This window comes from Agelaius phoeniceus, chromosome 9 (assembly GCF_051311805.1).
Source record: "Agelaius phoeniceus isolate bAgePho1 chromosome 9, bAgePho1.hap1, whole genome shotgun sequence".
Lineage (NCBI taxonomy): Eukaryota > Metazoa > Chordata > Aves > Passeriformes > Icteridae > Agelaius > Agelaius phoeniceus.
Window position 1 is genome coordinate 24,281,249 of NC_135273.1, and position 23,895 is coordinate 24,305,143.

The 23,895-nt window shown below is 40.7% G+C and overlaps 1 protein-coding gene across 1 annotated transcript; it reads left to right on the forward strand.

Annotated features, from left to right (window-relative positions):
- The first annotated feature begins 878 nt into the window (after positions 1 to 878).
- BMS1 (BMS1 ribosome biogenesis factor) lies at positions 879 to 23,195 on the forward strand. The gene is made up of 23 exons (XM_054637548.2): positions 879 to 1,086; positions 1,360 to 1,602; positions 1,971 to 2,161; positions 2,511 to 2,590; positions 3,689 to 3,877; positions 4,362 to 4,504; positions 5,739 to 5,860; positions 6,471 to 6,667; positions 7,372 to 7,508; positions 7,987 to 8,810; positions 9,607 to 9,708; positions 10,651 to 10,808; positions 11,333 to 11,414; positions 12,388 to 12,464; positions 13,527 to 13,712; positions 14,812 to 15,000; positions 15,581 to 15,761; positions 16,749 to 16,807; positions 18,912 to 19,034; positions 20,078 to 20,225; positions 21,080 to 21,255; positions 21,790 to 21,951; positions 22,662 to 23,195. Exons 2-23 carry the CDS (start codon positions 1,427 to 1,429, stop codon positions 22,896 to 22,898), a joined length of 3,939 nt encoding a protein of 1,312 aa, XP_054493523.2. The 5' UTR covers positions 879 to 1,086; positions 1,360 to 1,426; the 3' UTR covers positions 22,899 to 23,195.
- The last annotated feature ends 700 nt before the right edge of the window (positions 23,196 to 23,895 follow it).

Consider the following 23,895-nt stretch of genomic DNA (forward strand, 5'->3'; position numbering starts at 1 on the left):
AGCGCACCTCACGGGGACCGGCCTTCAGGCGGGGCACAGAGCTGAAATAAAACAATGGCTCACTTCTCACCCGGGTACCCTGCCCTCTGCATGCCTGGTCATGTCCCTGTGGCTGCAGGGCTTGGTACCTGCAAAACGCCTCCCCGAGTTGTATTAGCGACGGGAGGAGAGGACACAGTGTTAAGCTGCAGCAGGGGAGGCTTAGGTTGGAAATCAGGAAACATTTCTTCATAGAAAAGGCGATTAGACATTGGAATGGGCTGCCCGGGGAGGTGGCGGAGTCCCCGTTCCCGGAGGGTTCAGGAGCGCGGTCCTCAGTGCCCAGGCGGGGCTGGCACGGCGGGGCTCGGTCATGGGATGGCCTCATCACCCCGGGGCTCAGGGCCGAAATCCCCATTGTTCCTGTCATTCTTTGATGAATTCCGTCAGACCTCACTGCACGGAAAAGCTCTTCATAGGTTTTACCCTCTGACTTGTTCATCCTCCCATAGTGCTTGGCAAGGATTGATTTTTTATTTTTCTCGCAGTAATTGCTGGGGCCGCATCTGCCAGTCTGTGCGGGGGCTGCCCCGAGCCCGCGGGCACCTGAAGGTTCCCACGCCTCCTCCGCTCCGGGTGCTGTGGGGCCGGCCCCGCCGGGCAGCTACCGCGGGCTTTCACAGAGCTTCCAGGGCAGTCATTTATTCCTCAACACGCGCACAGGAGCCGACTCCCGGTCCCGTCCCGGTTCCCGGTGCGGGCTGCGCGGCGCCGCCGCCACTCTCCCGCTGTGGGACACGTGTGCGCCGGCAATAGCGCTCCGCCGCCGCCGCCGCGCACGGAACTCCGCGCGCAGCCGCTGTTTCCGGGAGGGCAGCTCCGCAACGGAGCGGTAGGTGCGGGCACACGTGGGCCGGGCGGTGGGGCCGGGACGGGCCGGGGGACAGCACCCGAACCGAGGGGACAGCGCGGGGCCAGGGGACAGCACCCGATCGGGGGGAACAGCGTCGGGCCAGGAGGAGAGCGTCGGACCGGGCAGGACAGCGTCAGACCGGGCAGGACAGCGTCAGACCGGGCAGGACCGGGCCTACGGCCCGCACGGCCCCGGTGAGTGGTGGCTGCTCGTGGGGAGGGGCCCCGCCGCCGGACCCCTTGGCGAGCTGAGGGTCCGCGGTGTGCCCGGCAGCTCCCCGCCCTCAGCCGTACCGCCGGGGCGCTGCCGGCCTCCCGGGGCTCCGGGCTGGGAGTGCGGGGCGCGGGGGCTGCCGTGCACCGGGAATGGGCCCCGTGAGCGGGGTGCGGTGGTGCTTGCTCGGTGCTCTCCAACTGGTGTGCCGTGTACCCGTGCCCTGTGCTAACTGTGCTCTCCTCCTGTGCCAGCTGTGCCCGCTGTCACACGGAGGAACTCAGGATCCTGCTGGCTCTAAACAAGTGTTGAACCAGTAAGATGGAGGAAAAGGAGAAGAAGAAGCATCGTGCAAAGCATAGCGGGCCGAAGGCAGAGAAGAAAAGGAAACGTTATCTCAATGACCTGGGAATAGGCGATGAGGAGAATGCACGGAAGAGAAACCCCAAAGCCTTCACGGTGCAGTCCGCTGTGCGGATGGCCAGGACTTTCCATCGGTGAGAGTGGGAGCTGCTCCAGAGCCTGCCGAGGCGGCTGGAGGGGTGGGAGTTTCTGGGCTTTCTTTGTTACTTTGTGTAGACATACACAGACTGTGTTTTCACTGGTGTCTCTGCCTGGCATTCATCGTTCACCCAGTCACGCTGTAGTTTGTGCAACAGGAGTGGGGTGCTTTGTGCATCTCTGTTGCACTGTACACTCTGTTAATCCATAGAAAAGTATAGCTCCTTAGGCTCAGTGGGAGTTCCTGGTGTCTCTGCTTGTGCTCCATTTGTGCTCAAGCCTTAGCAAATACTGAAGACTTTCAAATAGTAAATGCCACTATCCATGGCGTTCCTGTGTTTATTTATTACAAATTTCTCCTCAGAACTCAGGATCTGAAGACTAAAAAGCATCACATTCCCGTGGTTGACCGGACTCCTTTGGAGCCACCTCCCGTGGTGGTGGTTGTGGTTGGCCCTCCCAAGGTTGGGAAGAGCACTGTGATAAAGTGTCTCATTAAGAACTTCACCAGGCAAAAGCTGGTTGAAATCCGGGGTCCTGTTACAATTGTTTCAGGTGAGAACAAAGATAGAAATGCAAATGCTTCTTTTGTGCTCCTTACTTGTCTTGCTGGGATGTGCTCATGTTCTCATGATTTTTGGTCATTTTGAAGATATTGTTTGGATGTGTGATCTGGCATATGTACAGTAAAAGAAGATTGGATCATTTTAAGTTAAAGAATTATAGTACAGTTATAAACAGGTAAAAACAGACACTTCTCTAGTGATGCATGTTGGATGATTTACATGCTAGACCAGAATCTGAGTCCCAGATACCCTGGAGGAACTCCAGGAATGTGACCTGAAAATAAAACTATTGCTTTGCTCCCTCTGTTGCAGTTTTTGATGCTTAATTCTGTTTTCAGGTAAAAAACGCCGGCTGACCATTATTGAATGTGGGTGTGACATTAACACAATGATTGACCTGGCTAAAGTTGCTGATTTGGTAAGTTAACCATGGAATGTGATTTCTCCTATAATTTATATTGAAAATACTACTTTTGATTGGACTGCACCGGTGTCTGGTTTCTCTACACATTTTTTGCTATCAAAGGCAAAACTGTCTTTGGTTTCAAAAGAACAAGACCTGAGCTCTTTGGCACACCTTATGTTCTGGAAACCTCAGGATTTCCTCATCCTGAGGGTGGGGGAAAGTAAAAGTGTGTGTGTGTGGTGGTGGTGGTGGGGAGGATGTGAAACAAGGGAAATGTTGCTGGGCTTCATTGCTAATGCAACTGGTAAACTTCTAGTGGAAGATCTTGTAACGAGCCAAGGTGACACAGTGACTTCTCATTAAGGGATTTGTTAAACCATATAAAATCTGAAAATGAGTTTTAGTCAAGAAGTTTTCAACTGATGTTCAAAGTGGAAGTATGTATCAGTGTACTAGTTGGGGTTTTTTTGCACCCTGAGGTCTCCATCTGTCTCCATCTATTTTGCAGTAATACAGCTGATTTCAGTGGAGTGTGGTCACTGTTGTAATTTACTTGCAACTTTTGGATCAAGAGATTACACCAACTGATCCTGGGGATCCAGTGCACGATTCCTTTGTTTAGAATTTTACTTTACATGTGGATTTGGAGTATATTATTCACAGCTGATTAGGTATTGGGATCCTTGTATAAGTATTAACTATGTAAATATCTAAATACATGTGTACACTGATCTGGATATTCTTCTACTTTTATGTTTTCTACTGAGTATGGGACATGTACCAAACAGTACAGATACATTTGCTGGTGGATGATTCAGGTTCTGTGTGCACATGGTGGTGCTGAGAATCTGTTTGGATTTGTTGTTAGGGGGCTGAGATTACATCAGTGCTTGAAGATCTGTCATCAGTTCCTGTATGCTTTAAGTTCTTTATTCTTAAAACCCTAAACCAACTTTGCTTCCATTTTCATGTGACTGTTGGCTGCTGTGTCAGTGCATTTTAGAATTTTGGTTCCTGAGAAGCTTAAGACTTTAAAGGTGTGGTATTTGAAATAATCTCATGTAGGCACTGTGGTATTGCTGTAGTGAAATGTGAATATTTTGTTTACAGGTTCTAATGCTCATTGATGCCAGCTTTGGATTTGAGATGGAAACATTTGAATTCCTGAACATTTGCCAGGTACATGGCTTTCCCAAAATTATGGGAGTTCTAACCCACTTGGACACATTCAAGAACAACAAACAATTAAAGAAGACTAAAAAGAAGTTAAAGCACAGATTCTGGACTGAAGTGTATCCGGTATGACATTTAACATTAATTTTTTCATATATTTTGCTTTATGGACGCTAAATTAAAAGTGGGTCAATACTTAAGTGTTTATTATATTCTTACATCTTTTAAATAGGTAAGTGAACAATGTTGATACTGTATCAGATTGTTTAATCTTTCTTCTGTTTGCTAAAATAGTTGTGTGATTATTCTCAATCCTGGTGTGATAAGATGCCTAATTTGCTACTAGGTCTGTTATGCAGGTGCTGTGCAAGGAGGATCTGCTTGTAGGTCTGTATGAGATCTTGAGGATGTGAATAGTTTTCCAATGAGATTTAAGGGACAATTTTCATGTTGAAGTAACCTGGTTAGTTTGATCTTTCAGAACCAGTTGTAATATAATTTTCAATTAAGACTTACAAATTATAATTGCATTAAATATGTACTTTTCTTGTTAGCTTTATGGGTATTAAATAGAATTTTTTATGTTTTTATGTCTTTTTAATATGCTTAGGGTGCCAAGTTGTTTTATTTGTCTGGCATGGTTCATGGAGAATATCAAAAGCAGGAAATTCACAACTTGGGGCGTTTTATCTCGGTTATGAAATTCCGGCCTCTCACTTGGCAAACGTCTCACCCATATGTTCTTGCAGACAGGTGCGTGTTTTTCTCTCTGTTCTTTATTCCCAGCATAGACAGCACCTTGTTGTTTGAAAAAGCTGTGCTGCTTGCCCTCAGCTCTGTGTGTGAATGGGTGTTTGGTGTTCCCTGAGTGGCTTTGGGAAGGGAAGGTGCCTCTGCAGTTCAGTTTTCACTTGTGTCAGGTCATGTACATGCCTCTGGTATATTGTAAATACATTTGAAACACAGGATAATTAAAATAATCCTGCTTGTTGATGAGTATACTGAATTTCTGTGCAAAAGAAACAGCATTCTAGTGATTAAAGAACAGTTGGTGAATTAGTCCTCTGAGTTCCCTGGAATATCCCTTCTGCTCCATCTCCCTGTATAGCATTTCATTCACAGTCTCTTTGGAACATGAAAGTAATCTTGATGGCAGCTGGAACATGAAAGTAATCTTGATTACCTCACCTTTCATATTTTATTGCCAGAATGCTTACAGTTATGACTAAATTCCCACAATAATCCAAGGTGCCTTGAATGAGCTTCTTCTTTAGCTCTAATTCTTCAGGAAAAATTGTCAGAGAGGTAGATAAGCATTGTGCAAAGACCTGCAAAATACATCAAGCAAAGAGAGGGAAAATGCAAACCCCACATTCTGTAGTATTTCAGTAACAATGTTTTAGGGTGCTCTAAGTGTTGCAGTTTCATGATTGTTGGGTCAGATTTAAACTGATCTGATGCCGGGTTGTGCCCCCATTCTCCTCCTTGGCTCTGTGTGCTGCCTACCCTGTGCAGTATAGAGAGGATTTCCCCTTCTCTGCCTGTAAACAGCCCCTCTTTTCTGTGGTAGCTTCTGTGTTGCTCACCAGCATTCTTAGGGAAAAGAAGGTGTTGTGTGGCTGCAGGGAATGTGACATTCAGCTGTTTGCCCTCTACCGGTGAACTTGATTAGAGGAGGGTTGTGTGTACAAAGCCGATAAAAGAGTAGTCAAAATGTGCTAAGAAAGCAGTACCTGCTCAGTGAAGTGGCAGTAAACCTTCTGGAAATTTGTTGAGCATCATTATACAGCTTTTAGAAAAGAATTCTAAAATGTTCTTAGAAGATCATTTTTTCCATGATTTTTTTCTTTCTTATGATAATTCAGTTTTGATTATTAGAGGCTGCAGATCATGCAGTGGCAGCAGTGATGTTCTCTTAAATTACCTTCTCTCAAAAGTTACCATTGAGACTCTGGATATTTTAACTGTTATTTTAAATGTTGAGTAGAATGGAAGAGCTGACAAACCCAGAGGATGTTCGAATCAATCCCAAATGTGACAGGAAGATATCACTGTATGGATACCTGAGAGGAGCACACCTAAAAAACAAAAGTCAAATTCACATGCCAGGTAATTTATCAGTTTAGAACTCTTTCTGTACTGATATGTGAAAAACAGCATAGCTGAAATTATTTGTATCTTTAAAGTATGTTATACAACAGATTTTTCACCTTTCTAAATGCCTGTTATGTTTTTGAAATTTTTTCATAATGCACGTTTTTGTGAAAATAAATCTTGTAAATAGTTTTGTTCTAAATTGTGCAGTTTTGTTGCACTGATAAACACATTATTCACAGTATTTAAAATTTTTTATAAGTGTTTCACTTTTAGAAAGTGCTTAAGATGTAAAACATATCAGCTCTAATTATGAAAAGTTAATTTAAATGATGTGAATTAGTAAATTATGTAATATATTTATTATGGTCAGAATTGAATAATTTAATATTTTAAGTGAATGATTAAATAGTTTAAATTAAGAAATACTGTGATAATAAATTTACAGACCTACTCAGAAAAGTGAGTTGCTGTTTTTGTCATTTGAAAACAAGCAAAGAAACAAACAAAGCTTTGCAGGATTCTGGTGAATTCATATATATTTCTCCGAGTTCAGTGGTAAGGCAGAGGAATTGGATATTTGGTACAGAGCTTCCTGTTGGTGAATCATTGTCTGTCCCCTCAGGTGTTGGAGACTTCACAGTGAGTGATGTGAGTTTCCTGCCAGACCCCTGTGCCCTCCCTGAGCAGCAGAAGAAACGTTCCTTAAATGAGAAAGAGAAGCTTGTCTATGCCCCTCTCTCAGGAGTTGGGGGTATTGTGTATGACAAAGATGCTGTTTACATTGACCTTGGTGGAAGCCATGCTCATGAAAAAGAAGAGGTAAAAGAATGCTGGTGGTGGTTTGAATGTTCTTGGAAAATATAGTTTTTATCCTTAAAGCCAAAAGAAGTGTTTAAAAATAAGCTTCTTTAAAATAATCAATCCTTATCTATCCATAGTGGGTAATTAGTTCTTTTCTCCTTCAGGGATTTCAGAGAAGGGATATTTCTATTATCTGTTATTGTACAAAACATTGGAAGATCACTTAATATTAAATACCTAAAGTTTGTGTAATAACTTTCCAAATATTGACCTAAGATTTATGAAATCTGGTGCTGGACTATTACTACTCTTACTTGCAGGGCATGATGATTGTTGGGGAAAGACTTAAAGGATTTGACTGGTCAAAGGGAGAAAAAAAAAGATTTATCTACAAACAAATTGAATTCAGTTTTTTTCCCCTGTATTGTGTTAAATGTTAAATATATTTGGGTCTGTAACAATGTGTTTGCTGGTGTTTACTGTAGTGGTTGCATACTGTGGAGGAGTCCCTCTTCAATTTTTCTTGGGTTGATATTACAGATATTCTTGAAATGTGAAGAGGGGAAGGGAGACCTTGCTATTCTATTCTGAGAAAATGTTTCTTTAAAATGCTCTGCAATTTTTTCTTGCATATGTGTATTTCTGCTAGTTTAGACTGATGGGTGTTATTAGACATTTGTTTATTCAACTTTATTGAAAAGTAAAAAGTCTTGTCTTTCCAGGAGGAAGTGAGGCCAAATCAGGAACTTGTTCAGAGCCTCATCTCCACACACTCAGCCATTGATGTTAAGATGGCATCCAGCAAGGTCTCTCTCTTCATGGACTCTACACCCTTGGGGTCAGAAGATGTAGGACAAGAGTAAGTTCTGAATGTTGAGCAGTGTTTGAGCATGAATGAATCTCTAATTTCAGGCTCTAATTTAGGAAGAATTCTCAATAGAGCACAGCCTGTAAAATGTCTGTTTCTTCCTCTTCTGAGATTACTCATATGCCACGCTGTATTTTGGGATAAAAGTAATTGGTACTAGAATGTTTTGCAAGCAGTGTAGGCCTGCCTTCCAGGAATTTCTTGCTGGTACAAATAACATTTCTGTTTTAATTAATTCCTTGGAAAATGAAGAAATTTATTGGAATTAATTTTGGTTATAATGTTCAATATTCTTGAATAAATAGACACTAAAGGATGCCAGTGCCTTTCTAATGGTCTATGTAACTTCACTTTCTTTGAAAGAAAATTTGTAGAACTGCTTAAAAATATTAACATGAAGCTTAATTCTTTCATTAAAATTTTCTTGTACTTCACCATCTTACCCCAAATGTGGTCTTTGGGAAAACAGGTTTGTGATGCCAAAAGAAGAGAGGCAGGTGGATTTGAAGAGTGGAAGAGTTCGTCGGAAGGCTGTATTTGAAGACGACGAGAAGGAAAATGATGATGCAGCAAGTGATGAGGAAGATGACCAAGAAGAAGAAGATGAAGAAGAAGCAGTGTCTGAAGATGGAAGTGATGGTGATGATGAAAATGATGCTGAGGAAGAAAGTGAGAGAATGCTCTTGCGGGAAGGGATGGCTGGTAGGAGAGCCAAGCGCCTGAAAACAGAGGTGCCTCAGGAAGAAGCTGTGAATGAGCTACCAGCATTTGCTGACAGTGATGATGATCTGGAGCTGAGCTCTGAAGAAGAAGGAGAAACTGCCCCTGAAGATAGTGAGATGGAGGAGGAAGAGGAGGAGGGGGACGTACAAAGGACTTGTGAAGATGAAAGCTCAGGTAGTGAATTTGAGGCTGCAAATAAGAGAGCTGAATCTAAGCAGTGTGATATGGATAGTGAACATACAGAAACAAAACCACAAATCTCAGTGCACAGCCCCAAAAGAAAAGCAGTGCTCACTACAGATTCAGGAAACTGCACTGCAGAAGAGGCATCAGAATCTGAGGATGAGAACTCTTCCCTTGAAGAGGGTGATGATGAAGGAGAATCACATGGGGAATTAGAAGCTGATGAGACAAATAGGAATGGATTTCAGCAGAGTAAAGCAAAGAAAGCTGATAGTGTTAGACATACCAAAGTTAAAACTCTAGATACTGAGGATGATGATGTGGAGAACCTGCTGAGAGAGGAAGAGGAGTATGAAGAAAAAATAGATCTTTCTGCTGACACAACAGGTAGACTATAACTGTTTAATTTTTACTGTCCACATAATTGTATTAATTGTTAAATGATATAATTAGTGAATAATCCTTAATGTTGCCTGTCATATATATATATATATATAAATGTGTATTTAGATATAATTCTTAAGTAGCAAAACTTCAAGTTAGGAAAGCTCGAAATACTTGGTATTAAGTCTTTCATTTACATTGTAGTATGCAGTGTCAAGTTTCCTTCCTCTAGAACGGAGGTGATTCATTTTATAAACAAAACTTCATTGATTTTGCATATACTTCTCTTTATAGCTGTGTGTGTAAAACAAATTATGATGCTCTGTTACATCTAGAAAGGCTAAAATATGTTTGGGGGAATGTTACTGAAATGCACTAACTGTTCACTGAGCACTGGAGCAGGAATCTCCATCTTTGGAGATGTTCAAAAGCCATCCTGACATGGTGCTGAGCAGCCTGCCTTAGGTGTGGCTGCTTGAGCAGTGGGGCTGGACACAGAGGCCTCCAGAAGTCCCTCTCAACCTCAGTCATTCTGTGAGTCTGTGAAGACATGTATCATCATGAACATGATCAAATCTGTTACTGTTGTTAAAAAATTTTTAAAATTCTAGCCTAAAAAAAAATAAATCAGTGGTATAATTTGTTATCCACAGTTCATGATTCTGTGTATATATAGAATATGAGAAAAAGAAACTGTGGGCTGTGTCTACACTTCTTAAGTCTCTTGTCATGTCCTTATTTAAATTATTTTTGTAGTTGCTGAGTCTTGTTCTTTTTTGTAACTTTTTTCCCTTTTCAGGTGCACTTAAATGGAAGGAGGACCTCACACAGAAGGCAGCTGAGGCCTTTCTAAGACAGCAGCGATCAACCCCCAATCTTCGGAAACTTGTATATGGAACAGGTACAGATCTGTTTGGAAACTTGTCCCAGCTGGCTTTTAGCTGTTACTAAGTTTTCAAGTTCGAATATTTGAGCATGGTCTTTTGGTGGGAGGCTTGAGGAGAGTTAATTGACTTTTTAATTGCTGATGCTCATTTTCACTAATAATTGTAATGGGAAGACAGTTTTTACTTTTCCTGTAAAAAGAATGTTGAGTTTATTTTCCAGACTGCTCAGTTGTTACTCATGTTTTCTTACACAGTTATTTCTTCCAAACATTTAAGGTTTGGTTATTTGTGTAATGATCTGATAGATATTATGCATACCCATTGTGGTAATTGTGTTTCATAAAGGGATGTTGTCTGTTGGCTGGTTTCAGGAATTTCTGTCTCACTGTGACTGTGGAAGAGTCTCTTATACATGACTTAGTATCAGGTGTTTGTCAAGGGAAAATAGCTGGCTTAAAAGGAAGAGAAAATTGCTGTTTATGTAACTTGTCCTGTTTTAATTCACAACTTTTACAGTTGTTGTCTGAGAGTGCCAATCTCATTGTGCAGAACCTTTGTAGAACATGATGAGATTGTAAACCTTCCACAGTGCGGGTGTGAGAAGACTTTCTGACAGATTCTCCAGTTTGGTATTCTTGATTTACACACAAGCTTAATTCCTGTTCCTGTTCCTTCCTGTTCACAGATCATTTTGCTATTGTTCTGATTTGTGATATTGAACAAGCATCCTCTGTTTACTTATTGGACAATATATTTTTTTTAAATTATTCCAGTTATGAAAACAACTAGATCAGTGTACCTTTTTCTTCAGGCTTTTACATTCAAAACGGTTCCAGTTTGGTTCTTTTATTTCTTTAAACTGCTGCAGCTGTTGGGAAACATAAAGAGAGAGGTGGTTAATGAATTTCATGCATGTACTGTGGGGGAAATCATCACAGCCTCTGTGTTTGGTTTAGCTGTGGAGGATGAGGACCAGGAGAGCGAGGGTGCAGATGATGAACTTGGAGGTTTGTTTCGTGTCAGCCGTCCAGACCAAGCATCCAAACAGAAGGCTAATGCTCTTGACTGCTCCAAATTCCTGGTAGAAAAGCCACAAGATTGGGATTTAGAAGAGGTAATGCCATTGGATAATTGCTTCTGCATATCCTGCCTGGTTCTGTCCTGGCTGTGTCTCATAAAGCATGACTGAGTTGTTATTGAAACAGAGCTGTGGGAGCTATGGTCACAGTGTCTTAGATTCTGCCACTTTGCTGTCAGTATAAGTAACAGATTCCAATGTTTGTTTTTAGAAGAGTGGCAAGTTACAGTAAATCAATTTAATGCTTGTCTCATTTGAGTATTTGGTGGATAATAGTTTGTTCTTTATTTACCAAAAAATAAAAAGCAGGGGAGACCCAAGCGAAAATACAATGTAGGGTAGAGATTTTGGTAATGCAAAGACTTTTTGGCAAGAATTAAACTGGGTTCACAGTCCTGCTTTTGGGGAGGCATTGTGTAGTTTTGGTAATGGTGTCTTGATGTGGAGCTGCATGTGAGAATTGTCTCTGCTGGGGGAGTGGGGAATGTCTTGGAGAACATTTCTGTTGATGATAAGCTGTGGCTGTGCAAGGCAATGCAGCTGTGCAATTGATTTTGCAGGTTATGAGCAGTATTCGAGACTGCTTTGTTACTGGGAAGTGGGAGGATGATAAAGATGCAGCAAAGCTGTTGGAGGAAGATGGTATGTGTAACACTTTTAAAAATGATACCTCTATAGGATTTTTAAGAAAAATATGACTTTTTAGTTATATATATAGAATATTGTACCTTAGTGCTATACTTGCAGGGGTTTTTTTGTCAAACTACTATATAAATTATTATATAGATACTAATATAATTACACATTGCTGCCAGTCTCTGTAGAAACAGTAGGCATATACCACATTCTGGAAATTTACTGTCTGAAAAATAGAGTATGTAACTTAAATTACTAAATGGGAGTCCTTAGTCTCAACACTTGGTCATGCCAGCTTTGAATTATGTATCTGAGTTCATCTATTCATCATATATAGTTTATTCTTTTAGATAGCCATGGTAGAAATAAACAGAAACTATTCTTTATTAGGAAGACAAGCTTGCCTTTCATGTTTGGCTGAAAAGTGAGATCTATCTTGAGATGTTTTGGAGGTGGTGTTTTTGGGTTTTTGTTGTTGTTTTTTTTTTTTTTTAATTAGGAAATACTTAAAAAGTTTAAGAATGTGGCTATATCTTAGATGCATTATGATTGTGCTTTAACAGGCTTCTATAAGCACATGTTTTTAACCCAAAGACTGTCAGCTGTATTTAATTTTTTTTTTTTAATTAAACATAGGATCTCAATTGCTCTGCTGGTGTCTTGTGTCATTAGAGTGCAAACTAATGTATTGGGAGTCCTTTGGGGTGATCTAAACTTTATTTGCATTTTTTAAATCATAAGGGTGTTGAAAGGGTAAAGGAGGAGCCACATTGAGTTTAGCTGGGAATTTTCAGCTGAAGCTGTAAAGAGGGCAAAACAAATGTATAAAACTTGATGGGAATCAAAAATATTTGGACTGAAACTAATCTCCATGGCAGCACTGAGAAATGCATAGTACTGAACACATGGGAGATGGTGTGGAGCAATACAGCAGAATGGTTAACTAATGCTCACGTGTCTTGGGTGCTCACTGTTGCAGAAGAGCTGTATGGAGATTTTGAAGATCTGGAAACTGGGGTGGTGCACAAAGGAAAGGCTACTGCTGGAGGAGAGCAGGTCTGATCTGCATTTTTATGTTCTTTAACATTTTTATGTTCTTTAGCCAAGTATGTGTTTCTTATCAACTGATAGGCGTCCTATGTAATAAATACAGTGCTCATAGAATCAATAGGAAGGAAATCAGTGGGAGCATGAAAGAAAATTTATGTTTATTGCTGACTTTATCGAGAGTGGCATGTTTTTAGCCTGAGCCTGAGTTTTTGTTTGTAGTTAATTATGTAGAAGTCACCTCACTTATTTGACAGTAGGTGTCAGGCTTAATCAAGAGCTGGGGGATCTGGAGGCAGGACAGAAGTATTTTAAAACCAAATGTAATCATAACTGTTTGTACTATGTCATCTCATCTGATGCAGAAGATTATAGCACTCTGTTTAAACACAACAAATAGTGGAAACTTGACACAGTTTCCTAGTTCATTCCTCTTATCTGCATAAAGGAGGCTGGTGGAAGCAATTTTATGCTGTGGCTTGGATATCTTTCAATAACAGAACTGTAGTTGTCTGTGACAGTACAAACTGAAAAATCAATTTCTTTTTGGACTGAGCAACTTGATGGCTTTGCATTTGTTGTTAAATTGAGGGTAATGGCATCATTTTGGCAGTTTTCAAATGGTCTGTGAACAAACTTCCTTCTCCCTTCTCTCTAGAGTGCTTCCAGCCTTCCAGCAGTTGATAGCTCAATGCTATCAACAATTACTTTTTTTTCCTCCTGTATTATATATGCTTATATTAGCTGTAGAATAACAGGTAGGTCAGTTCTAGGGTCTGTTCCCTTGCAATAAAATGATCTTTAGTCAAAAAAGTTTTGTCAGTGAAAAGGAATATGATTAAATAATGAGATCTTTCAGGCCTTGCTGAAGTTGTCTCCTTGTATGAATAGCTTACTAATTTCTGTCTAAAATTGAAATGTTATTCAAGTGTCTAATAATTGACACTATAAGAAAGTATTGTTTAATCATATCTATAAAAATATTGTTTAATAATATCTATCAAAATGTTGATCAGAATGAGTTGCTTTCAGTGAACCATTTTACATATTTGACAACTTATTGTTGATTAGTCTGGAAGTGAAGAAGAGGAGGAGGAAGATGAAAAAATGTCCAAACCAGAACCTGAGGAGGAGGAAAAGAAAAAGGAGCGCATGGACAAGAAAAGAAAACTTAAAGAAATGTTTGATGCAGAATATGATGAAGGGGATGCCACATACTTTGATGATCTTAAAGAAGAAATGCATAAACAAGCACAGGTACTGTTTGCTAATTTGACAATTTATCTGGCTATATGTCTTCCAAAATGCTCCACAAGAGTTTGTCTCCCAAGGATTTTTTCCTGGAGACACAGGTGATGCTCAGGAGGTATTACAGAAAGAAATACATACTTGTGGTTTTTTTATGCTTGAACTTTTTGATTCTGTTACCTGGAAAGGAAAGCAAGTAAATAAGCCAAACAAGTGAAAGCTTAATTTAAACTGAGTGCAATATTTAACCATACTTTAAATCACTGAATAAGCCAGGATGTATCATCTAAACTTCAACTACTTAAAAAGTTTTTAAATAAAAAAGGCATCCTTTTATGTGTAGGAAGGTGAAAATTCTCCTCATATTAATTTCTGCCATATATTTTCCTGGTATTATTTTTAGTGTGATTTTTTTTGCACTGTTATTAATGGATAAGTAAATTCCCTGTGACAGTCTTTTTTATCCAACTGTGAAGTTATTTTGGGGAAAAAATAATTAATGACTATTGCTCTGTACATGTGGTAGAAGTCTTCAGTGTAACTGTATCCAAAATGTGAGGTGTTGGTTTTGTTCCAGACCTTTGTTTTTTTTTACATGAGAACTTGTAAGCTTAAAAGTAGCTTCCTTCTTTGACTGACTTGGGAGAACACTGCCTTACATTAATAACTTTAATTATGTTAATAACTTCCCTGTCTTGTCTTTTGACAAAATTTTGCCCTAAATAGTTGTTAAATTAATCCTTACCTGCTTGTATTAGCCTCTGTCACAAAGGATAATCTGAGCTCTGGTATGCTGATGCACTGAGAGCACTTAAAGGGTAAAGAAGGACATTCCAGTAAAAGAATCAGTGTCTGAATACTGGCTACTGCCTTTCAAGTAGACGAACAGGCCCACTTGGGATCTCAAATTGGAAGGGCTTTGTGGTGGTAGAGATCTTCCTCTGAACAGAAGTGGTGGTAGAGATCTTCCTCTGTAGTCACACAAAACCTATTCTTAGATCTTTCCCAAAAAGATTTATATAAATGTTAGAATGTTTTAAATAGAACCATCCCTTCTTGAACAAGTTGCTAATACTTGAATTTTGTGAATTATGTCTTTGTCACATAGCTTAACCGAGCGGAATTTGAAGATCAGGATGATGAGACCAGAGTGCAGTATGAGGGATTCAGGCCTGGCATGTATGTTCGAATAGAGATTGAGAATGTGCCCTGTGAATTTGTCCTGAACTTTGATCCTCATTATCCCATCATCCTGGGTGGTCTGGGCAACAGTGAGGGAAATGTCGGCTATGTACAGGTATGTAGCCAAAGGGCTGAGTGCATTTTATCTCAGTGCAGGTGTGCTTCAGGGTGTCTAGAGTTACTGCTTTCTGTGTATTTAAAATGCAGTAAACACAGACAGAAACTTCCATCCTTGTCTCCTGAATAGGGGATTTGCTTTAGACACAAAGTGTAATTCTACAGTAGCAGATTCTGGGTCTTTACAGGCTTAATTGGATAACTGGAAAAGGTTACTGCTGTTTAATGTTCAGCTGCAGAGGTGTCTCAGGACTAAGGTCTGATACTGTGATTGCTAAATTGCAAACATTAATTGTTCTCTGACCTTCATGATCTATATGCAAGTGACTACAGAAAAGCTATTAGCACATATATAAATGTATTTTTAATATAATACTTGCTGTATGCATACACACATGGCTTCAGAGTGAGTGAAATACTGATTGATCTTCTGAAGATAAACAAAGATAAAACTTAGTGTATAAAAATTCTAGTGTAGATAGAAGTTGCTTTCAATCATTCCTGAAAAACTAAGGCTTGAGTTTCAGAATCACTGTTGCCATCCTGCAGTAGCATGGTTCACCTTCTCTTCCAACCAGCTGCGCCTGAAGAAGCACCGGTGGTACAAGAAGATCCTGAAGACGCGCGATCCCCTGATCCTGTCGCTGGGCTGGAGGCGCTTCCAGACCATCCCCATGTTCTACATTGAGGACCACAACGGGCGGCAGCGGCTGCTCAAGTACACCCCACAGCACATGCACTGTGGGGCAGCCTTCTGGGGTGAGCCTGCTGCAGCTGTGTCCCAGCTCACCTCAGCAGAGTACAGCTCTAGCTGTACATGCACTGCGGGGCAGCCTTCTGGAGTGAGCCTGCTGCAGCTGTGTCCTGCCTCACCTCAGCAGAGTACAGCTCTAGCTGTACATGCACTGTGGGGCAGCCTTCTGGGGTGAGCCTGCTGCAGCTGTGTCCCAGCTCACCTCAGCAGAGTACAGCTCTAGCTGTACATGCACTGTGGGGCAGCCTTCTGGGGTGAGCCTGCTGCAGTGTGTCCTGCCTCACCTCAGCAGAGTACAGCTCTAGCTGTACATGCACTGCAGGGCAGCCTTCTGGGGTGAGCCTGCTGCAGTGTGTCCTGCCTCACCTCAGCAGAGTGCAGCTCTCACTGCACATGCACTGTGGGGCAGCCTTCTGGGGTGAGCCTGCTGCAGTGTGTCCTGCCTCACCTCAGCAGAGTGCAGCTCTCACTGCACATGCACTGCAGGGCAGCCTTCTGGGGTGAGCTTGCTGCAGTGTGTCCTGCCTCACCTCAGCAGAGTACAGCTCTCTGGCTTTGCAGGATGTACCATGAAATGCAACTTTTGCAATGAGAAGTATACAGCTTTTTCCCCGTGGAACAAAAAATAACATCAAGTAGTGTGGGAAAATAGGCAGTTCTCTGATATTTGTGCATTATTTAAATGATTTGTGAATTGCTTGGCTTCTAATCAAATTCTGAGCATTCTGCTAAGTTGTAGCATATTGAAGAGGAACCTGATTTGTGTGCAGATAGACTTTGCACACATTATGGGCCCAGCCTTTGCATGACTAACTTCTTGTTAACCATTCCTTTATGGGGCTTTAAATGTGAGCAGTAGTTTGAGGGCTTTAAACTTTGGTTTTCTTCATTGAGTATATTTTCATGTATTTTTAAGCTTTTGGAATTTAAATAGGGATTAGATATTGCGTAGTAAAACTTCTCAGAAATTTTTACATTTAATTTTCTTTTAGGGCCCATCACTCCTCAGGGGACAGGATTTTTGGCAGTGCAGTCTGTCAGTGGCACAACGGTAGGTTTGTTACCACAGAATGTTTATTAACACTTTCTATAGGTATTTGTGGAAAATACATATGTTCTGGGAAGGAAGTTTACATTATGATAAAACAGTGTAGTTGTAGGAACTATGAAGTAGCGGAGCTCAAGCTTTTGAAAGGTGTATTATGTTGAGGTGGGAAACTGTATGGAGAGGATATTTTTGTTTGTTTGTTTGTTTGTTTTGTTTGTTTGTTTGTTTGTTTAGCAAATTTCAGGAAGAAATTGTTTACTGTGAGGGTGATGAGACTCTGTCACAGATTGCCCAGAGAAGCTGTGGATTCAAGGCCAGGTTGCATGGGGCCATGAGCAGCCTGGTCTAGTGGAAGATGCCCATGGCAGAGGTGTTGGAATGAGATGATCTTTGAGGTCCCTTCAAAACCAAGCAATTCTATAATTCCAATTTAAATAGTGTTAAAGCAGTATTTATCAGATATGATCTTTATTAGATATATATTAATCAAAGGTAGTTCATGTTTGCAGACAATTGGTTGCAAAATCTTTGCATGGCATTGTAATGAGCTTGTCAGTAATCAATGGTGATTATTATCTCCTTCCTAAAATATGCCTTCAAGTACTATTGCACAGTTGTCTTTTTACATGTTCTAAAAGTCTGTTTTCATCATGTGTCCCTCACATAATACAGTGTCTTAGAGCAGTACATAAAGCACTTTTCCTTTGAGATTTTCTGTCTGAGTAAGATTCTGTTTCATAAAGAGAATGCAGTGAGGTAGATCACAAGGACTTTTAGATTGTTTCCAAGGTAATTAGAATGGCAGTTCTGGAAATCTCATTAGTGAATGGTAGAAATGTTATGTCAGCAGCACATCAACTAGTCTGTACTAGTCAATCTGCATTTTTCATGCTGCATTACTTCTGTAAAGGTTAGAAATTCTGAATCTTAGAAGTGAAATGTGGAGTGCAGGTGCCCAACAACATCCTTCTCTCAAAGTTGGAAAGACATTCATTCAGTGGGTGGACTGTTTAGTGGAGGAGGAGTTGGTTGAATGGCCACATCTGGAGGGTGGTGGTCAACAGCGCAGTGTCCTGGTGTGCAGTGCTGACAAGTGGTATCCCTCAGCAGTCTGTGCTGGGACCAGCACTGTTTGGTGAGCACTGACCATCAGTGACACAGGCAGTTTGCAGGCACCACCAGGCTGAGTGCTGTGGTTGACGTGCCTGAGGAATGGAATACAGTCCAGGAGAACCTTGGGAAGTGGTCCAGGGGGAAGCCCACCAGGTTCAATGAGGCCAAGTGCAAGGTCCTGCTCCAGACCTGGGGCAGCCCCTAGTGTCAGTGCAGATCGTGCAGTGAAGGGATTGAGAGCAGCTCCTGCTGGGAAGGACTTGGAGATTCTGGTGGACAAGAGGCTGAGCTGTGGTCGTGTGAACTTGCCCAGAGAGCAAATCACATCCTGGGCTGCAGCAAGAGCAGTGCCAGCAGCAGAGCAAGGGAGGGGATTCTGCTCCTCTGCTCTGCTCCAGTGAGACCCCAGCTGGAGTACCACGGCCAGCCTTGGGGCCCTCAGCACAGGAAAGACAAGGACCTGTTGGAGCAGGTCCAGAGAACAGTCACAAAGATGACTGGAGGGATGGAGCACCTCTCCCAGGAGGAAAGGCTGGTTCCCAAGAGAGCTGGGGTTCATCATGGAGAAGAGAAAGCTCTGGGGAGACCTCATTGCAGCCTTTAAGTATATAAGAGGGACTTAAAAAAAATATGGGGATAAACTTAGCAGGGCCTGCTGTGATAGGATAAGGGGGAATGATTTTAAATTAAAAGAGTTGATTTAGACTAGATATTAGGAGGAAGGTTTTTACAACAAGGGTGGTAAAACATGAACAGGTTGATGAGAGAGGTTGTGGGTGCCCCGTCCCTGGAAATATTCAGTCAGACTGGCTGGGGCTCTGAGCTGCCTCATCTATTGGTCTGTGCTCACTTCAGGGGAGTGGGACTAAATGACCTTTAGAAGTCATCTAGATGACTTCCAGTCGAACTGTTTTATGACTCTGTGATTCTAAATGGTGTCTTCACTGTTTGAGGAATACACCTTCAGAAGTGTCTTTCATGTCTGATGTTTCAGCCTGACTTCCGGATTGCTGCCACAGGAGTTGTGCTTGATTTAGATAAATCCATCACTATTGTAAAGAAATTAAAGCTAACTGGTTTTCCATTCAAAATTTTCAAGAACACTTGTTTTATTAAGGTAAGTTCATAGGTATGTATACTGTAAAACCAGATGAACTGATGTTAGGAAGGAATGCAACATGGGATTGCCTTTCCTGAGGCAGAAGTTCTCAGTTATTGTTGAATGCTGTTCTGGATCTCAAGAGCTGCCTGTGCTTTTTTGAGCTCTCTTCCATGTGACCTCTAAAGATACTGGTTACTACAAGGAATATGAGTAATTGGTAACCAGACAAAAATTCTGGAACAGTCTCCTGATTCACATTCAGTGTGATTTTTTTTCCTCCCATCTCCTGCTTCCTTCCTAAAAACCCACTGATTAGCAATGGCAGACAACTTTGGAGGATGTAAACCTGTGCCTGGTCTCATCCCACTGATCAGTCTGATCCCACTAAATTTCAACTCTGGAGTCAAAGGAGACTTCTAGCAGTGCTTTAGACTTCTCAGTTACAGTTACAAAAATGTCTGGGGTAGGGAGTGCTGCAAAGTGAATGTTCACTGACCTTCCCACTGTGCTTAGCTGGGCTTTCAGGCTCAGGGAGAGCTTAGGTTGTTGTGCATTTGAGGCAGCAAGCAGCTAAGCAGTGATCCCAGCAATGAAGCACTCCAGTGTTTGCACTAGGCATAGACAGATTTTTTTCTTGCTTTTCTTGTGATATATGAAAGAAGCCCAAACCTTCAAGAACTGTATTAGAATCTCAGAACTAGCAACTTAGGGCAGCTTGGTTGTTTTTAAATTGTCCTGTGTTCTAGCAAATTACTTCAAAGGAGAACTGTAAAGCTTCTGTAGATATGTTCTGGTTTGAAATTTTAAATACATATATTTACTGCTTAGCAACCTTGCTTGTGATGTATGACTAAGTAGATTGCTTTCAGTAGCTCACCTAAAGTCAGCTCAGTGGGTTTTTGGTATGATCAGCACTCAGCACTCTTAGTCTAAAGACAGTGCTATGCTTCTCCTGTTTCTTTATAAGATATGCTTGTGGGAATTCTGGTTTTGTGGCCTACATAGGTCACAGAGAGAGACTTGGCATCTTGAACAACAGTGGTAATTCACATTTTCAGGGCATGTTTAACTCTCAGTTGGAAGTGGCTAAGTTTGAAGGTGCAGCGATCCGTAGCGTGAGTGGCATTCGAGGCCAGATCAAAAAGGCCCTCAGAGCTCCTGTGGGTGCTTTCAGAGCAACATTTGAAGACAAGTTGCTGATGAGTGGTAAGTTGCACATTGCATGTAAGGTATCACACAACTTTCATCCTTCTTCACAGATTGCAAAGCTGTGTCTCAGAATTCTGGGATTTGATAATTGAGATGTGAATTCACAGAGTAAGAACTACCTTGTGAGATGCAGAGTGAAATTCAAAAGTGTTTTTTATGTTGGATTTCTTTCACTTCTACTCAGAAGTCATATAGTATGCAGATGAAAAGGGCTTGAGTTGAAGACATGCATCTGCATTAAGTGTTTTAATGCTTTACAGAGCATGGTTTTAGTGTTTTACACAGGCTTTCTCCTTGAACATGATGAGTTGAATTTAGTGGTACAAGTGGTAGAAGGACAGTTTTCTGAGAACTTTTTCTTGTAACCTTTTGGGTAAATTGTGCAGAGGATGTCCTGTGTTTGCTGACTGTCACTGTGATACTGAGAATATGACTTTATACTTACTTGGGTTTATATGACCTGTTTTCCTACACACAAGAAAATCACAGATAGTGCAAAATAAAAGCAAGTTAGTTCTTATATAAAAATAGGCAAAGGAAAAGAAAATTGGTTTTGTCAGTAATTATATAGGCACATTACATATATGAATTCTATTGCTTGTTCTTGAATATGAATGAACAGGATGGTATTCAGCTGCCTACTCTTCAGGAATGTGTGCTGTTCGTGCCTTTATGGGGTTTTGCATTGCTTTTACCACAAGTTGAAGACATTTGGTCTATATAGCAAACACAATGCTAGCATGTGGTGCAGTATCTGTTCTGTTCAGGCAATCTTTCCTTAGAGTATGGATATATGTATACTCTTTACATTTCATATTTTTAGAGCCAACTAATGTTCCCTTTTCTTTCAGATATTGTTTTTGTGAGGACTTGGTATCCTGTTTCTATCCCAATGTTTTATAACCCTGTAACATCCCTGCTGAAGCCAGCAGGTGAGAAAGATAGTTGGAGTGGCATGAAGACAACAGGCCAGCTGAGGTATGAGCGAGGCATCAAACTGAAACAAAACAAGGATTCTCTCTATAAGGTACATTTTTGTTTTGTTTTTTAAAACCAGTCAAATTTGCAGTGTGTCTCATACCTGTGCAAACTGAGAGCAGTATGAATACATGTTCATACACATGCATATGTGACTTTAATTTTTTATCTACAAAGCACAGTCCTGACATGAGATAGAAATAAAATAGTTGAGAGTAGATTGTTATGGGTCAGTTAAAGTATACAAAGTAATCTGCAGGGTAGAAGTCTTCTCCAGAAGCTTACTGAGACTTCTGTTGTAGTAATTGGGGGGTGAACATATCATTTACAGATTTACAGTTCAGTCCAAGGATGTCAGAGGATATTGTTTGTTTGTTGTTTGTCAGAGAATGTTTGTTTACTTTTGGTTTGTGGGGTTTTTTTGTGTGCTTTGTTTGGTTTGGGGTTTTTTTTTGAGGGGTGTGTATTTCTATTTTGGTTTGTGGTGTTTTGTTGGGTATTTTCCCTACTAAAAGATAAAAAATTAAATAAAAGTTTTTAAGATCATGAGTATTATATGTATGTTCTGTATTCATTCTCTTAGCCTATTGTGAGGGAGAAGAGGCACTTCAATAAGCTCCACATTCCTAAAGCACTGCAGAAGGCACTGCCTTTTAAGAACAAGCCTAAGAATCTGGAGAAGAAAGGCAAGACTCCAAAAGACCAGTGGAGACCAGCTGTTATCAGGGAGCCTCATGAAAAGAAGGTAATTATCACTTACTCTGAAACAAGGACTCCTGAAGGGTAAATGGGTTGTTTAAAGCTTTTCTAACTATTGTTTTTGCATTTCAATCTACTGCTAATGCTAAAGATATATATGTTCCTGGTGAAAAATGATCACTTGCAATTTGTTTTGTTCCTGTTTGGCACACAGTATGTGTATGGAACTGTCACAGAGTGGATAGTGTCTATTTTTTAGACTAGTAGGTCACCTGAAGCCTAAATACGATTTTTGTCCTTGTCACAGCACTTGAAAGGAGTTTCACTTGGATTTAGTGCTCTCATATTATGGGTGACTTAAATTGGCAGCTGCAGTTTTTTATTTGACTTGTCATTGCCATGCATTATTAACACAGACAGGATTTGAAGCAAATACTCTGCTTCCAAAATTGAGAATTAGAGTGCTTGCAGAGGCAAGAAGATCCAAACTGCAGTTTAAGTGTTCTATAGTAGCAATTAGGCACAGCCTTTTACAAGCTATCTAACCAAAATCAGAGTTCACAAAAATTAAAGCTTTGATTAACTTCCTAACAGGATAAATAATTAACCATTTTAGAAATTGGGTAACAGGTGCAGAGATAATTAGGAACTTGCCTTGAATCTCTGATTCATTTATATGTGCCTGCTGAGGTTACACTGTTTCTTGCTCACCAAAACTGGGTTGCATGTATATTGATTGTCCATTTTCTGTTCTAGATATCAGCTCTACTCAGTGCTTTGAGTACAGTGAATAATTACAAGATTAAGAAAGCCAAAGTAAAGCATCGGGAACAGCTTAAAGAATATCTCAAAGTTAAGCAGAAGGAGGATGAACAGAAATTCAAGAGGCAAAAGGAGGCTAAGAAAAAAGTCTATCGCATACTGGGACAGAGGGAGAAAAAGAGGCAGAAGTCAAGCTTGAAAGGATCTAGTAAGGGAGAGAAGAATATGTAAAATTTCATCAGGTTTCAGGCCAAATGAGGAAATAGGGAGCCTGTGCAATTTTCTCTTGAAGAAACAAAAAGGCCTTGGACTACACCAAATGTGCTTTCAAGAGAAGAAAGAAATGCAAATATGACCTTACTCACACTCTTGAATACATTTGGTATTGTATATAAATAAGATGTAGAAGTATGAATTGTGGTTTTTATACAGGAATATTCTGGAAGACTTCATATTTCAGTATATTTCTATGCATACTGCATATTTCTCCATTTTCTAGCCAATAAAATATTTTAATCAATTACAGAATATTGTTTCTTTGTGTGTTGTCTTAGTGGACTTCTGTGGAAGAAAACTCTCCTGAACATCTCCAAATATGTCCCTTACTTTGAGCTATTACCTAAGTTTTGCCCTTGCCAAATATTTTATTAAAAGGTGTGAAGATCAACAGTTACTGGGTAGGAGTTTGGGAAATTCTTTATCTTTGATCAGAGTAGCTCACTCCTGTGCTTAGATCATTTCCCCCTGCATGAAAGCATCTCAGTTTTTTCCACTTCTCACTAGGTTATTAAGCAGATCTTCAAAACAATGTTGCATCTAGATCTTGTGCTACTTGGCCAGTTTTGGCACCCTGAGGCTGTCAGTAGGTCCCTCACTGACTGCAGCTTTCTGGGCAAACAGTATCAGACCTTCCCCAATGTGTGTAGCTACTCTGGGATTTTCTGTGGGGTTGGCACTGACAGGGTAACTTGCTTCCTTTGGGAAAATCTTCCTGTGTCCAGCCAGCTTGGTTTCATTATACATTGTTAGGCTTAAGATGAAGAGAAGAGGTGGTAGATGGTTTCAATCCTGTTAAATTAGCTGACAGTTGAAGTCTTTCTCTGTATGACAGAAGACTTTGAACAATCATTTTGTTGGAAGAGCAGCATTATTTTTTGTGCCATATATGGCATAAAAAAGTAGTTACTATGATATACCTATTTTTAATACTTCACCCTCACACAGGCAG